At 42.4% G+C, this 16174-nt stretch overlaps 1 protein-coding gene across 1 annotated transcript in view; it reads left to right on the top strand.

Moving 5' to 3' along the window:
* Positions 1-16174, top strand: part of peds1a (plasmanylethanolamine desaturase 1a) — a 59173-nt gene that overhangs the window by 41300 nt on the left and 1699 nt on the right. The window contains exons 4-5 of the mRNA XM_085281409.1: positions 2013-2157; positions 12694-12906. Of these exons, the coding sequence (XP_085137535.1) occupies positions 2013-2157; positions 12694-12906 (358 nt within the window). The remainder of the gene's footprint in view (positions 1-2012; positions 2158-12693; positions 12907-16174) is intronic.

Raw genomic sequence — 16174 nt, 5'->3', positions numbered from 1 at the left:
GAAGTATGTTGTGAATATGCTATAACTATAAGTATGTACAGGCTGTAGTGAGTACAAGCTATGTACAGGATATGGACAGGATATAAATATGAAAAACTATACAGAATATGAAATAAATAACTTTACAGAATCTGAGATATACAGTTATACAGAAATGGGAACTATGCAAGTTGTAAACAGTTGTAGGATTAAAGATTATTGAATGTACAGAATGATTATTTACACAGAGCTATACAGTAGTGCAGTTAAGATAAGTGAGGGTGTAGATAGTTTCTACAGAGGCTGTATAAAGTGCTAGTGGTTGTGAGTGGTGGTTCAGTCCATGTTATTATTGTGTGTTTGAGGGTACAGTTGTCCATTGTGGGTGTGTGTATGTTCAGTCCATGTGTTAACGTGGGTCAGATGTCAGGAGGCAGAGTTCAGGAGTCTGACAGCTGTGGGGAAGAAGCTGTTCCGGTACCTAGTGGTCTTAGTCCGGAGGCTCCTGTGGCGCCTCCCAGAGGGCAGGAGGGTGAAGAGTCCATGTGATAGGTGACTGGGGTCTTTGATGATTTTCCCAGCGCTTTTCAGACACCGCTTCCTGTAGATGTCTTTTATGGCAGGAAGTGGTGCTCCGGCGATGCGCTGGGCAGTTTTCACGACCCTCTGCAACGCCTTCCGGTCCGAGGCAGAGCAGTTCCCGTACCAGACTGTTATACAGTTGGTCAGGATGCTCTCGATGGTGCAGCGATAGAAGTTCACCAGGATGTCTGAGGACAGGTGGTTCTTCCTCAGAGTCCTCAAGAAGAAGAGGCGCTGGTGAGCCTTCTTGACCAGCTTGGAGCAGTTGGTCGTCCAGGTGAGATCCTCGGAGATGTGGACTCCCAGGAACTTGAAGCTGCTCACACGCTCCACAGCCGTCCCCTTAATGTGGATGGGTGGATGTGGGTCAGCATTCCTCCTGTAGTCCACGATGAGCTCCTTGGTCTTCTCGGTGTTAAGCAGCAGGTTGTTTCTGTCGCACCACTCAGCCAGACGATCCACCTCCTCCCTGTAGGCGGCCTCATCGTTGTCACTGATGAGGCCAATCACCGTGGTGTCATCTGCAAACTTAATGATGGTGTTGGAACCATCAGCAGGTCTGCAGTCGTGGGTGAAGAGGGAGTAGAGGAAAGGGCTCATCACACAGCCTTGTGGTACACCGGTGTTCATTGTGATGGTAGATGAGCAGCGGTTATCCAGCCGGACATGTTGGGGGCGGTTGGTCAGGAAGTCCAGTAACCATTTGCAGATAAGGGAACTGATACCCAGGTCTGTCAGTTTCCTGATGAGTTGTGAGGGGTGGATGTCATGTGTCCTGATGTCATGATTGTGTTATTAATACGCTGTTATCTCAACGTCTGAGCCTCTCAAAATGGTTCATGAATAAAATCAAACCTTTGGATTAAAAGTGTGCAGTCGAACCAAATCTTGATTTAACCTCCGCTGCAGTCGTGTGCATAAAAATGTCATTGGCCATAAACAAATGGACTAAATGTCTCTCTGACATGAAAACGAGCAAACAAAAGAAGCCAAAGCGTTTAGGTGACGCCGACTCACTCACCGCCGTCTGCACAGCTTTGCAAACATATAAAAACGGCAGTCGATAACTCCGAGCTGCTTTTTCTCACCTTCATCTTCCTCCACGCTACGCTAGTTCTCCTGCTAGCTGTTGCGAGTTACAAAGTGCATACAGAACAACATACAACTGAAGTGGATGGATTGGCCTGTAGATTCACTGATATCCGCACTTCTCAGTCAGGATCGGGCGGATGTGCAGCTGCTGAGGCAGGAACAGCGAGCAGAGTCTAGTTTGGGATCTGTGTGGATTACTTTGATTTGGAAAGGCCACCACTTCAGTATTTTTCATTTCATATAAAAATAAGATAATGAGGGTTTAAATAAAGTCCTCCCTCTAAAGCCAGTTGTTGTACGAGCAGAAACTCGTCGGAGCTTAGACTGAGAATAGTTTTATTCATTTCTTTTCTTTGCAGGCATTTCTTCGACCATTCAGGGAGCACCACATCGATCCGACTGCCATCACTCGCCACGACTTCATCGAAACCAATGGCGATAACTGCATGATCCCCATCCTACCGCTGGCTCACATGGCCTACAAGTTCCTCACTTACACACCAGGTAAATCACACATCTGCTTATACCGGCTGCAGAGACACAGATCTCTGCACTATCGCAGTCACTGTTTGAGCTGTGCTCTTGTTGCTGGGCGAGTCAGTTTCCTGTAAATATCTGCTAGCAGCTGTGGGCACATCTTAGATGTGATAAAGGTTGGTCAATAACGAGAACAGCAGTTCTGTAACCAGTCTGCACGAATGCCACCATCTATCAGAACTGGTGACCTGATGGTCAGTAGGGTCCTTAGAACATGGACGCTGCTGCTGATGGAGGACTTGATGGAGCACGCCATCCCCTAATCTAACTGGTGTTTAAATCAGCATGAATGTGATGGATTGGCAGAATCTTGGCACATGTAGTTTTAGTGTCAACACTAGACTAGAAAGAGCTGGGAGCTCCTTCTTTGCTCCATCATATCTTTGTCAAGTCAAGTCAAGTTTATTTATAAAGCACATTTAAAAACAACCAAGGCTGACCAAAGTGCTGTACAATAAATTACAAATATAAAATACAATAAAACGCAAGTACATAAAACACCTCACTGATAAAACAATAAATTAAAACAATAAGTTAAACCTTGCTAAAAGCCAATGAGAAGAGGTGAGTTTTAAGAGCAGTTTTAAAAGTTCCTAGGCTTGTGGAGAATCTGATGTGAGGAGGTAAACTGTTCCACAGTCTGGGTGCAGCCACAGCAAAAGCCCTCTCTCCCCTTTGTGCCCACTATCTCTGTAAGGCAAGGCAAGTTTATTTGTATAGCACAATTCAACAACAAGGTGATTCAAAGTGCTTTACAGAGACATTAGAAACAAGAACAAATAAAAAGCATGATTTAAAATTGAATAAAACAAGCAAATAAACTAACTAACTAATTAACAAACAAACAAACAACAGTATATAAAATCAAAACAGATAAAATCAGTAGTTAAATGTAAGTTTTGAAATTTAAGCTTAAAAGTGTGGATTTGGTGCTTTATTCAAATGCAGCTGAGAACAGGTGAGTCTTCAACCTGGATTTAAATAAACTGAGTGTTTCAGCTGATCTGAGGCTTTCTGGGAGTTTGTTCCAGATATAAGGAGCATAAAAGCTGAATGCAGCTTCTCCGTGTCTGGTTCTGACTCTGGGAACTGATAAAAGACCGGATCCAGATGACCTGAGTGATCTGGATGGTTCATACTGGGTCAGGAGGTCATTGATGTATTTTGGTCCTAAACCATTCAGAGCTTTATAGGCCAGCATCAGAACTTTAAAGTCTATCTGTAGTAGTAGTGTCTGAAAACAACCAAGAAAAAAGATGAGTATTTCTTCAGTGAAAGAAGAAAGGTAAACCAACAAGTGGAAAGTCATTTTAGCCCTTCTTTCAGATTGGATGAACCAAACATTCACCAACCAACCAACTGGCTGGGATTTGTCGATCTGATCAGGTGAAGGAAGCCCAGGATGGACACAGACAGCTGCTGTTTGGAAACCTCAGTGTGTCATAGCCTTAAATATTCTTCTTTTGCTTCCTGTGTAGAAAAGAAAATCATCATTGCCATTCTTATTATCCTGAGAAGCTCGAGGGTGTAACATTGTAGACGTTTGAGCTAACTTCCTACAATTAAACCTCAAACTGGCGCTGAAAATGCAAGGACTTCAGAAGGTCAGCTACAGTGTCAAACAGTTTGTAGCTGTGCCTTAGTACTGCAAGGTGCCAGACTAATGGAAGTTAAGGAAAAGCATAGGGCAGGTGATCATGTGCACTGACCTTACAGCTGCAGGGCAAGAGGTGGGAGGGACTGGAGGAGGAAGATCAGCAGGAGAAACTGAGCAAGCTGTTATTGAGGAGGTGACATCTCCACCTGTCATGTCTACACTACAAGTTGAGCTGAAAGGTCACTGATGGGAGGAGCGGAGGGGAGTTGACATCAGTTAGTTGGGTTAAAGGCTAGGTTAGCTACCGTGCTGTGAGGTTAAGCTGCTCCCAAGCATCTAGCACTGTGCATGTCTGATAAAGTGATAAACCGAGGTAGCTGGATAGGAAACGAAATAACAAAGTACCAGTGAAGGTGTTGCAGAGGGTCGTGAAAACTGCCCAGCGCATCGCCGGAGCACCACTTCCTGCCATAAAAGACATCTACAGGAAGCGGTGTCTGAAAAGGGCTGGGAAAATCATCAAAGACCCCAGTCACCCATCACATAGACTCTTCACCCTCCTGCCCTCTGGGAGGCGCCACAGGAGCCTCCGGACTAAGACCACCAGGTACCGGAACAGCTTCTTCCCCACAGCTGTCAGACTCCTGAACTCTGCCTCCTGACATCTGACCCACGTTAAACTCATGGACTGAACATACACACACCCACAATGGACAACTGTACCCTCAAACACACAATAATAACATGGACTGAACCACCACTCACAACCACTAGCACTTTATATAGCCTCTGTAGAAACTATCTACACCCTCACTTATCTTAACTGCACTACTGTATAGCTCTGTGTAAATAATCATTCTGTACATTCGATAATCTTTAATCCTACAACTGTTTACAACTTGCATAGTTCCCATTTCTGTATAGCTGTATATCCCAGATTCTGTAAAGTTATTTATTTCATATTCTGTATAGTTTTTCATATTTATATCCTGTTCATATCCTGTACATAGCCTGTACTCACTACAGCCTGTACATACTTATAGAATATTCACAACATACTTCATACCGTGTACATTATAACATACCATAATAGACCCATTTCTGTAATATACTCACATATCTATACTATTGCTAATATATATTGTAATATATCTATATCACTAAAGCACTTCTGGATGGATGCAAACTGCATTTCGTTGCCCTGTACCTGTGCATGTGCAATGACAATAAAGTTGAATTCTATTCTATTCATTCATACATTCAGAGGAAAAGAAATGCATGCACGAAACAAGTCTGTTTCTATTTGTTCAATTCTATTTATACAAATTTATTTATATAACAACAGTCGCCTGTTATTGTAAGGTAGACCCTACAATAATAGGTACAGAGAAAAACCCAACAATCATATGACCCCCTATGAGCAGCACTTTGGCGACAGTGGGAAGGAAAAACTCCCTTATAACAGGAAGAAACCTCCAACAGAACCAGGCTCAGGGAGGGGCGGGGCCATCTGCTGTGATTGGTTGGGGTGAGAGAAGGAAGACAGGATAAAGACATGCTGTGGAAGAGAGACAGAGGTTAATAACAGATATGATTCAATGCAGAGAGGTCTGTTAACACATAGTGAGTGAAGAAGAAACACCCAGTGCATCATGGGAGTCCTTCAGCAGGCTACACCTATTGTATTGTATTTTTGTATTGTATCTTTATTTGTTTCAGACATATAAAACAAAAAACAATATATACACACTACATATATTTTCATTTACAGATACGAATATATATGTAGATATACACACACACACGTATGTGTTCAGATAAACAAAAAATATATAATGAAATAAAACAAAATCGTCTGACATGATGTAACAATGTTTGGTCTGAAAAGGAGCAGGAAGAAGTATGAACATACTTATTAATTCCTACCCCTGCTCAACATCTTATTGATCCCACATAATTCACCTAATTCCCATCATCACATACTCCACACGATACACGAGGACCTATATAAACTTGGCTACCGTGATTGATATAATTTGGATATAATTTGATATTTTTATACATACAATGGGTGATCATCTTTATCGGTATCATATTCTTCCAAAATCAGTTTTCGAAGTATTTTCATGAACTTACTAATTCCTGAGCATTGCTGTAGATCTATAGTAAAACTATTCCACAGTTTTACCCCATAAATAGTGACACAAAAGGTTTTAACCTTTGACCGTGCTTTAAGAATCCTTAGATTCAATTTCCCCCTCAATTCATAGTCTCCTTCTCTGTCATAGAACATCCTCTGTATATTTCCTGGTAACATATTGTATCTGGCCTTGTACATAATTTTTGCAGTTTTATATTTTATAAGATCCATAAACTTCAGTATTTTTAATTTCAAAAACATGATGTTAGTATGGTCTCTAAATCCTGCTTTATTAATCATCCTGATTGCTTTTTTTTAAATTTTACATATTGGTTGAAGTGCAGTTTTATATGTGTTTCCCCAAATTTCCACACAGTATTCCAAATATGGCAATATAAGTGAACAATAAAGTACCCGGAGTGATTTGGAAGGCAAAAAATATTTAACTTTACTTAGTACGGAGATGCTTCTTGACAGTTTGGCTTGTATATGCTTTATGTGAGGTTTCCAGCAGATTTTGTTATCTATTATCACACCCAGAAATTTTGTATCCGAAACTTGCTCTATTTCAACATTGTTTACTAATAATTTTGCTCCTGCATCTTTTTTACAATTTCCGAATAACATAAATGTAGTTTTTTCCAAATTTAATGATAGCTTATTTCTATCAAACCATGTTTTCAGTTTAATCATTTCTTGTGTGACAATTTCCAAAAGCTGCTGTAAGTTCTCTCCAGCACAAAAAATATTTGTATCATCTGCAAATAGAATAAACTGTAGTATATCTGATGTTCTGCATATATCATTGATATAGAGGATAAACAGCTTTGGTCCCAATACTGACCCCTGCGGAACTCCACAAACAATGTCCATACACTCTGATTGATATTCCCCAATTTTCACAAATTGCTGCCTGTCTCTCAAATAACTCTTTACCCATTCTAACACCACTCCTCTAATGCCGTAGTACTCCAGTTTATCAAGTAATATGTCATGATTAATTGTGTCAAAAGCTTTTTTTAGGTCAATGAATACACTAACTATACATTGTCTTTTATCTATATTGTTGGTGATATTTTCGATCAGTTCCATTAATGCCAATGATGTTGATCTATTTGATCTGAAACCATACTGACTATCCATTATTATTTTGTGTTTATCTATAAATTTGTCAAGTCTATTACTAAAGACTTTTTCCAGTATTTTTGAAAATTGAGAAAGTAGAGAGACAGGCCTATAATTTGTGAATTGGTGTCTGTCACCATTTTTAAACAGTGGTGTTACTTTAGCTGTTTTCATTTGTTTTGGGAATGTACCAGTTTGTAAGGACAAATTGCAGATATGTGTTAAGGGTTTGGAAATGCCCTCTATCACTTTCTTGACTATTTCCATATCTATGTCATCAGAGTCTGTAGAGTTTTTTGTTTGTGATTTCCCAACAATATCAATGATTTCCTTTTCTTCCACCACCGTTAAGAACATTGAATGAGGATTGCGGTCAATGAGTCTGGTTTCTTTCTCTACAGAATCTGTTATATCAGGAATTGTTTCAGCCAAGTCTGGCCCAACACTTACAAAGAATTTATTGAACTCATTTACCACATCGCTCATATTAGTAATATTTCTATCATTATTTGCGAAATACGAAGGATAGTCTGCCTGCCCCGAGCCCTTTTTGATGATGGTATTTAATGTTTTCCAGATCCCTTTAATATTATTTTTATTCATAATCAGTAATTTTTCATAGTATTCCTTTTTACATGACCTTAAAATACTCGTTAATTTATTTTTATATTTCTTGTATTTATTTTCAGCTTCTGTGCTTCTGTTCATTATAAATTCTCTGTATAAGGTATTTTTCTTCTTACATGCATTTTGCAATCCTTTTGTAATCCATGGGCACTCTGCATATTTTTGTTTTTTACTATATTTCTTTACTGGGCAATGACTATTATATAACAGTTTAAATTTTCCTAAAAAAATCTCATAAGCTTTATCAATATTTTTTTCCTTATACAGCATCTCCCATTCTTGCTTGAGTAAATCACTTTTGAATGCGTTTATTGACTCTTCTGTTCTCACTCGTTTGTATTTTATTGTGTTTTGCTGTTTAACCTTCCTGTAATTGCTGTTATACACTATAAAAACAGGTAGATGATCACTGATGTCATTAATTAGGAGACCACTTATGGTTCTATTTTCTATTTCATTAGTAAATATATTGTCTATTAGGGTTGCCGACTGTGCTGTAATCCTGCTGGGCTTAGTGATCACTGGAAAAAGTCCCAAGCTATACATTGTATTAATAAATTCCTCTGTCGCTCTCTGCTTGTTTGGATTTAGTAGATCTATGTTAAAATCCCCACAAATGAACATGACTTTTTGATTTGTCCTAATGAATGTTTTATCTACCCACTCCTTAAAAATTTCAATATTAGAACCTGGTGTTCTATATATACAGCTTACAATGACATTTTTCTCTTTTCCCATACTAATTTCTATTGTTACACACTCTAATATATTATCTACCGCCATCGTCATTTTTTCTACCATCTTGTATTTTAAATTTTTATCCACAAACAAGGCCACACCACCGCCATTCTTATTCTTTCTATTTGTAAGATTTAATTCATATCCATCTATTACAAAGTCCTCTCCTTTCTGTTTATTAATCCATGTTTCAGATACTGCAATCACACTGAATGGATGTGTAAATTTGCTTAAATATTCCCTTATTTTGTGAAAATTTGCATATAAACTTCTACTATTAAAGTGGATTATAGATATTTTGCCGTCGACCAAAATAGCATAACTAAGGGAGGATTCAGGGTCACCTGGTCCAGGACTAACTATATGGTTTAGAACATAAAAGACAACGATCGAGTTGTTACATTCGCATAAAACCCTAAATAATACTACTACTACTGCTGCTAGTACTGCTGCTAGTACTGCTGCTAGTACTGCTGCTAGTACTGCTGCTACTACTCCTGCTTCTGGCTGCTACTTTTAGGGATCACCACAGCACATCATCTACCATCTAGCCTCGCCTCTGTCAGTGCGCCCCAGGGTGGCTGTGGCTGCAATGTAGCTGCCATCACCAGTGTGTGAATGTGTGTGTGAATGGGTGGATGACTGGATGTGTAAAGCGCTTTGGGGTCCTTAATGACTGGTAAAGCACTATATAAATACAGGCCATTTACCATTTTTACCATCTACCTCCATCTTACCATCTTCCTACCTCCTTCCTGTCACACCAACCCTCTGTATAGTCTCCTTCACTACATCCATGACTCTGTGCACGTCTGCTCCTGCCTGGCAGCTCCATATTTAACATCATTTATCCAGTATAGGCCATATCCCTCCTGTGCACACGTATTCAGTAGTTTTCCAGTTCTTTTGGGTACCTTTACTGTGGTTTCTCGGAGTATAAACATAAAACTTTGATTTGATGGCCTTTCTTAAACAGTCCTGCGTCATTATTATCTCAGCAGGTGTTTGTGAGGGTCTGGTAAGTGTTGATGTGCAAAACATCCCTTTTTAAAAAGTCTCCATTCAGAAGAAATAAATGCTTTAGCTTTCCTAACTTAGCTCTACCGTGCATGAGCAAAATACATTTGAGTTATTGACATGATATTAGAGATTAGATGTAAAACTAACCAGAAATGTCAAAAGAAAGTAAAGGTTAAAAGTGTTATTGTGTTTGAACGGTGTAAGTGTCTGTAAAAGATCATCGGTACGTTTAAGGGGAGTCAGACTTTAACAAATCGTCTGAAACCAAAAGAATGAAAATGTTAAAAGTTCAGCTGCTTGTCCACAGGAGGGATCCGTGCATGAGGCGAGAGGGAGGAGAGATTAGAGGCAGCAACAGTGAGGTCCACTTGTAGGTGACATCCACACCTGTCATGTCACACACCACAGGGAGTCAAGAGGTCACCAAACGGACGCAGTGACATCCACACCTGTCATGTCCGCGCCTTAAGAGGTCGCAGCTAAGCGTTCGAGGGCGAGAGCGCACGGAGAACAGAGGAAGCGAGAGAGCGCGCGGGGGCAGCGGAGGGTCGCGTAGCGGTGAGATGACATCTAAACCTGTCATGTCGAGCTCCTCGCAGTGTCGAGCGGTCACCAGACAAAGACGGAGACAGAGGTAGACGGGGAAATCTGAAAAGCGCGAGGTGACATCTCCAGCTGTCATGTCTGCACTTGAACTGGGGTCAAGAGATTGTAGTTTTCACCAAAGACAAGGGACAAGGCATGGAGACGGACAGAGAGAGGACAGCTGTAAGTCACAGGAAGACCGAGAGCTATCAGCTGACAAACCAGACTCACACGTTCATGGAGGCTGTGCGCATCCTTATACTGTTCATGCATTCATTATTGTCAGAAATGTTGTGTGCAGCTGCTTCTGTGTGAGTCCTGACATGTTTGTCAGCTGTCAGCTCAAATCAGCGCTGACTCCGTAAACAGTTTTCAGCTACCGATGACAAAATGCTTGTTATAGGCGAGTGCGTGGCCGCGGTCAGGACGTCTGATTAATCAGCTGTAGTGTTATCAGTCCACCGGTGTCTGTCGTTGTCTTTGGGTCAGAGTTTGCATCAAAGGGGACGCATGTCCAGCTGCAGTTAGTGTGGGACAGCTTTCCACGATCGAGCGAGGCTCGGCGAGGCTGAGATAAACATCTTCCTTTGAGCCCCCCTCCAGTTAATCCAACTTTCTTTTGATTGGCTGCTCGTTGTAAAACAATGATGGAGCGTCTGTGCTTGCAGTGCTGTGTGCCTGACCAGATTCAGTGTATCCAATCCTGCTGACATCACAGAGGGCCGTGAAAGGGAAAAAAGACATCGCTAACCCGTTTCTGTGATTTATGTAGTGTTGTCACTGAGTCAGCATCAGATACTTTTAATTTCACCCTTTACTTCCAAAAGCTGCACTGAAAGCTGTTTTTTCCTTTGTAGCACCACAAAGAATAACTGAAAGTCTTCAACATCATTTTGTAAATGCACGGCTCATTAAACGTTCAAATGTGAAATCAAAATGCACCTTTTTACAGTTCTCGCTGAGAGGAGAGATTCGGAGGTTTCCAGGAGTTTTACTGCTCCTGACATCAGACTGGGCTGCACGTGGAGTTTGACACTGCAGAGCGTGATATTCAGAATAAAGATGGTCACTTGTCATATAACATCTCAGCTAATGTCGACTGTTTGATGGTGACTCCGCTCCTGTTAGAGTTCAGGCTAAGAATGAATAAATGGGACTCAGCAGGTTACCTCTTACTTGGTGCAAATTAACATCACACCAGATATTTCTCAATAAAAGTACTCCATATTTTTTGAAGTGCTCTCTCATCCCATTGGTTGACAGCTTTCAGTGACCTTTTACTGTGTTTCACTGTGACTTTGTGTTACCTTCGTTCCCCAGCCTTCGCATACAAAGCCAGCAGCGCTCGGGTCGCTCCCTCCATACCTGTGCAGGTGTGACGTGTATCCTGAGCCTCAGAAGTCCTTTAACCCTTTAAAGCCGGTCGGAGCGGGCACGCTCTGTTGTGCGTAACTATTTTTAAATCCCGGTAGAACCGGAACCGCGTAAGCATATGAAACCGGAGGAGTTGTACTTGCATCTTATGCCATCAGCTTGTCCTCGGTCACAGTTTCCTTCCACATATAGCTTTGCAAAAACATCATAAAAAGCACTTGCAGCAACAAAAACATAATATTCCAGAAACACGCTTTGCCGATCCGATCAGCTGTTTGTAACACTTCCTACGTCCATCAGCTCGAACTTTCGCATGTCCGCCATGACCTGCCCAAAACTGGAAGTGACGTCATTTTCACGGAAATGTAGTTTTTTACCATCAGGGCCTCATGAGCCTATACTGGTGCTTTTAAAAGTTATGTTTGACTTTATGACTTTCTGTGTCGTTTCTGGGATGCTGAGGACTCATATTGCACTGCTGGAAATAGTTTATTTTGATGCACATGCTGCTTTTTTGCAAATTTGCACTATAATATTTATTTTCGTTTTTCCTGCAGTATATAAAAATTGGTGTATTTCAAAAATAAAACTATGAAGACACTCAAAATAAATTTCCTGTGGTGGGAAACTATTTTGTGCAACTTTTTTGTATTTACAGTTTTGAGGGATAAGCCTCTTAAATTTCTCTAACTACAAATATATGTTAAAAAAGCAAAAACGATTTTCAATTTTTTTGTAGTTTATTGCACTTTTTTGCAATTTATGTAATCACTATGCACCTAATGCAGACATATTATTAAAATTTGGGCTATAATGGTTGTATTGATGTATAGCAACTTGAAATGCTCCCGAAAATGGCTCCACAGCATGTAAACATATAATATAAGCTCTGGCGGACTTGGTTCTATGGTAGGTCTTAAAGGGTTAATGTTTAATGATTCATAGTTACGTTTAAACACCAGCAGGAAGTTAGGTGCTCAGTAAAGAACAGGAAACATGGCCTCGTTTCCTTCTTTGAGTGTAGACTGCTTACTTCCTCACTCCTGACCTGGTGCCTGCAGCGTGGCAGAATGTGTGCAGTCATCTGTTCGTCGTCTGATTGGAAACATCATGCTAACCATTGCTAACATCTTCTTTAGATAAAGTATGTTTCATCCTCTCCTTTCAGGCTCTTCAGCACCTCCGAGGTTCAGCATCTCTGTGGGAGTCCTGCTCCTTCATTACACTGAACACTTTGATCAATTATTCCATTAACTTTCCCTCGTCTTCTTTCTTTGTGTCTGTTGTCACCTTTCAGAGGCCTTGCTGGAATCCTACCCCTGGGATTGCTACGTCTTCGCCCTGGCGGTTTTCGTCACGCTAACCAATCAGATTCACAAGTGGAGCCACTCCTACTTTGGCCTCCCGCGATGGGTCACGCTGCTCCAGGACTGGCATCTGGTGTTGCCACGGAAACACCACCGCATCCACCACGTGTCGCCGCACGAGACGTATTACTGCATTACCACCGGTATGATGCTGAGCTCCGTATCAGAGGGGCAGACGTGACTGCTACTGTCTCGTGACAGGACGGTCACTCATGTGTCTGCTCAGATTCCTCGACGTTCTCGTAGAGTCGTGCAGGGGAATCAGCCCGTGTCTCTGTCAGGCTGTCAGATATACAGGGAGTGCAGAATTATTAGGCAAGTTGTATTTCTGAGGAATAATGTTATTATTGAACAACAACCATGTTCTCAATGAACCCAAAAAACTCATTAATATCAAAGCTGAATGTTTTTGGAAGTAGTTTTTAGTTTGTTTTTAGTTTTAGCTATTTTAGGGGGATATCTGTGTGTGCAGGTGACTATTACTGTGCATAATTATTAGGCAACTTAACAAAAAACAAATATATACCCATTTCAATTATTTATTTTTACCAGTGAAACCAATATAACATCTCCACATTCACAAATATACATTTCTGACATTCAAAAACAAAACAAAAACAAATCAGCGACCAATATAGCCACCTTTCTTTGCAAGGACACTCAAAAGCCTGCCATCCATGGATTCTGTCAGTGTTTTGATCTGTTCACCATCAACATTGCGTGCAGCAGCAACCACAGCCTCCCAGACACTGTTCAGAGAGGTGTACTGTTTTCCCTCCTTGTAAATCTCACATTTGATGATGAACCACAGGTTCTCAATGGGGTTCAGATCAGGTGAACAAGGAGGCCATGTCATTAGTTTTTCTTCTTTTATACCCTTTCTTGCCAGCCACGCTGTGGAGTACTTGGACGCGTGTGATGGAGCATTGTCCTGCATGAAAATCATGTTTTTCTTGAAGGATGCAGACTTCTTCCTGTACCACTGCTTGAAGAAGGTGTCTTCCAGAAACTGGCAGTAGGACTGGGAGTTGAGCTTGACTCCATCCTCAACCCGAAAAGGCCCCACAAGCTCATCTTTGATGATACCAGCCCAAACCAGTACTCCACCTCCACCTTGCTGGCGTCTGAGTGGGACTGGAGCTCTCTGCCCTTTACCAATCCAGCCACGGGCCCATCCATCTGGCCCATCAAGACTCACTCTCATTTCATCAGTCCATAAAACCTTAGAAAAACCAGTCTTGAGATATTTCTTGGCCCAGTCTTGACGTTTCAGCTTGTGTGTCTTGTTCAGTGGTGGTCGTCTTTCAGCCTTTCTTACCTTGGCCATGTCTCTGAGTATTGCACACCTTGTGCTTTTGGGCACTCCAGTGATGTTGCAGCTCTGAAATATGGCCAAACTGGTGGCAAGTGGCATCTTGGCAGCTGCACGCTTGACTTTTCTCAGTTCATGGGCAGTTATTTGGCGCCTTGGTTTTTCCACACGCTTCTTGCGACCCTGTTGACTATTTTGAATGAAACGCTTGATTGTTCGATGATCACGCTTCAGAAGCTTTGCAATTTTGAGACTGCTGCATCCCTCTGCAAGATATCTCACTATTTTTGACTTTTCTGAGCCTGTCAAGTCCTTCTTTTGACCCATTTTGCCAAAGGAAAGGACGTTGCCTAATAATTATGTACACCTGATATAGGGTGTTGATGTCATTAGACCACACCCCTTCTCATTACAGAGATGCACATCACCTAATATGCTTAATTGGTAGTAGGCTTTCGAGCCTATACAGCTTGGAGTAAGACAACATGCATGAAGAGGATGATGTGGACAAAATACTCATTTGCCTAATAATTCTGCACTCCCTGTACGATGTGAGGCTGAGTCTTATAAATGACAGATCCGTGTAAAAACGTCCTCCACTGTTGTTGGGACGTCCGGCCCCAGATTTCCTGTTGTTCACAAACCTGCCATCCTCCCGGCAGCGTGGGATACATGCTGAAAGATGCCAGGACAGGAACACAGCTGGACTGTACAGTCGCCATATGTTTGCAAGTATGTGACATCGTCCGTGTGAGCGAGCTCGGCCTCCTCGTGCACCGAAGAACAGATCACGCGACGCCAGACGACCAAACCCCTGAATAATGTCCTCCCTTTATTTTTACATCTATCAGCAAACCCAAACCTTCCTCATCACCCTCGACCGTTTGTCAGTGCGATCGTCGTGGGCGGCCATTTTAGATCGCCATCGTTGAAGCTGCAGAATAATTTCCCGTGCGGCTCTCTGCAGATTCGGATGAGATGGCGGATGTGTCTGTGTGATTCTTATAAATAACTAAAAGAAAGCGTTTGCGTGCGTGTGGCTCTGCAGAGACGAGGCCTCGCTCACAGATTCAGTATTCTGCCTGCATCTGGGTGAGAGGGGGAGAGAGGGGAGGATACTCGAGGGGGATTCAGCTTGTACATCACCCTGCGCCCCAGTGGACGACAGATGTGAGTGTGTGAGTGTGGGTGAGCTGAGGGGGGTGGCAGACTTGTGTGTCTGTACACACACACTGCGTACATCTGCATACTCCAGCATCTGTGTGCTAGTCTCTTTGACCTTCTCTTTGGTTTCTAACCTGTGTGTGTGTGTGTGTGTGTGTGTGTGTGTGTGTGTGTGTGTGTGTGGTGGGCTGGTGGGGTAGAGGGGCCCACGGGGGACGGCGACGGCCCCCCGCTCCCCGAGCCCGGCTGCCTGGGCCTGGCTTGGATTCCGCTGGGGCTCGCCTAGTTGCCTTTGTGCTCGCCACCGGCTGACAATCCCCATGTATATTTAATGCTAACCTGCTGTCTGTTCTAACAAATAGGACTTCACAGGTGGGGGGGGGGCTGAGGACAGGAGAGGAACGGGGGAGAGGGGGGGTGGGAGGCAGGGATTTGGAGGAATAAAAAAGGAGTGTGGTGGAGGAAGACATCGAGCGACAGACAGCGGAGAGTGAAATCAAACACAACCTCTGGCTGCTTCAACGTCTTCCAGCCGAGAGAAGGTCACCGCAGGGACGCGCGTGCACGCATCCCTGCAGCTATTGCAAGAACCCTATGCAAACACATCACACAAGTGCAGCACAAGTACACAACGTCCGTGTGGGTCTTTGTGCTGTCTTCGTGTCTCTGTGCGATCGACTTTTAGAGTTTAGATACGAGTTTGTGTCTTTGGCTGAAATGATGAAATGGATTTCATCTCAGGTGTCACGGGACTGTGTGCCCTCTGCATAGGCATGTTGTTTCACAGCAGTCACGCGTATTCACAGACTACTGTACAGCCATGCATTCATACTCCGTGTACTTTGGCCTGCATCCATCTGCAGCGTGATAGTCTAAGAAACATTCACAGCTGTTCAGATTCTGTAAACGGCACGAGAGCGACGACACTGTGAGCG

Source organism: Mchenga conophoros, linkage group LG7 (assembly GCF_057382185.1).
Source record: "Mchenga conophoros isolate Kocher_MC1m ecotype Shallow Benthic linkage group LG7, M_conophoros_male_GT1.1, whole genome shotgun sequence".
NCBI classification, from domain to species: Eukaryota; Metazoa; Chordata; class Actinopteri; order Cichliformes; family Cichlidae; genus Mchenga; species Mchenga conophoros.
The sequence above is the reverse complement of the archived record's forward strand: the minus strand, read 5'-3'. Positions and strand labels throughout refer to the sequence as shown.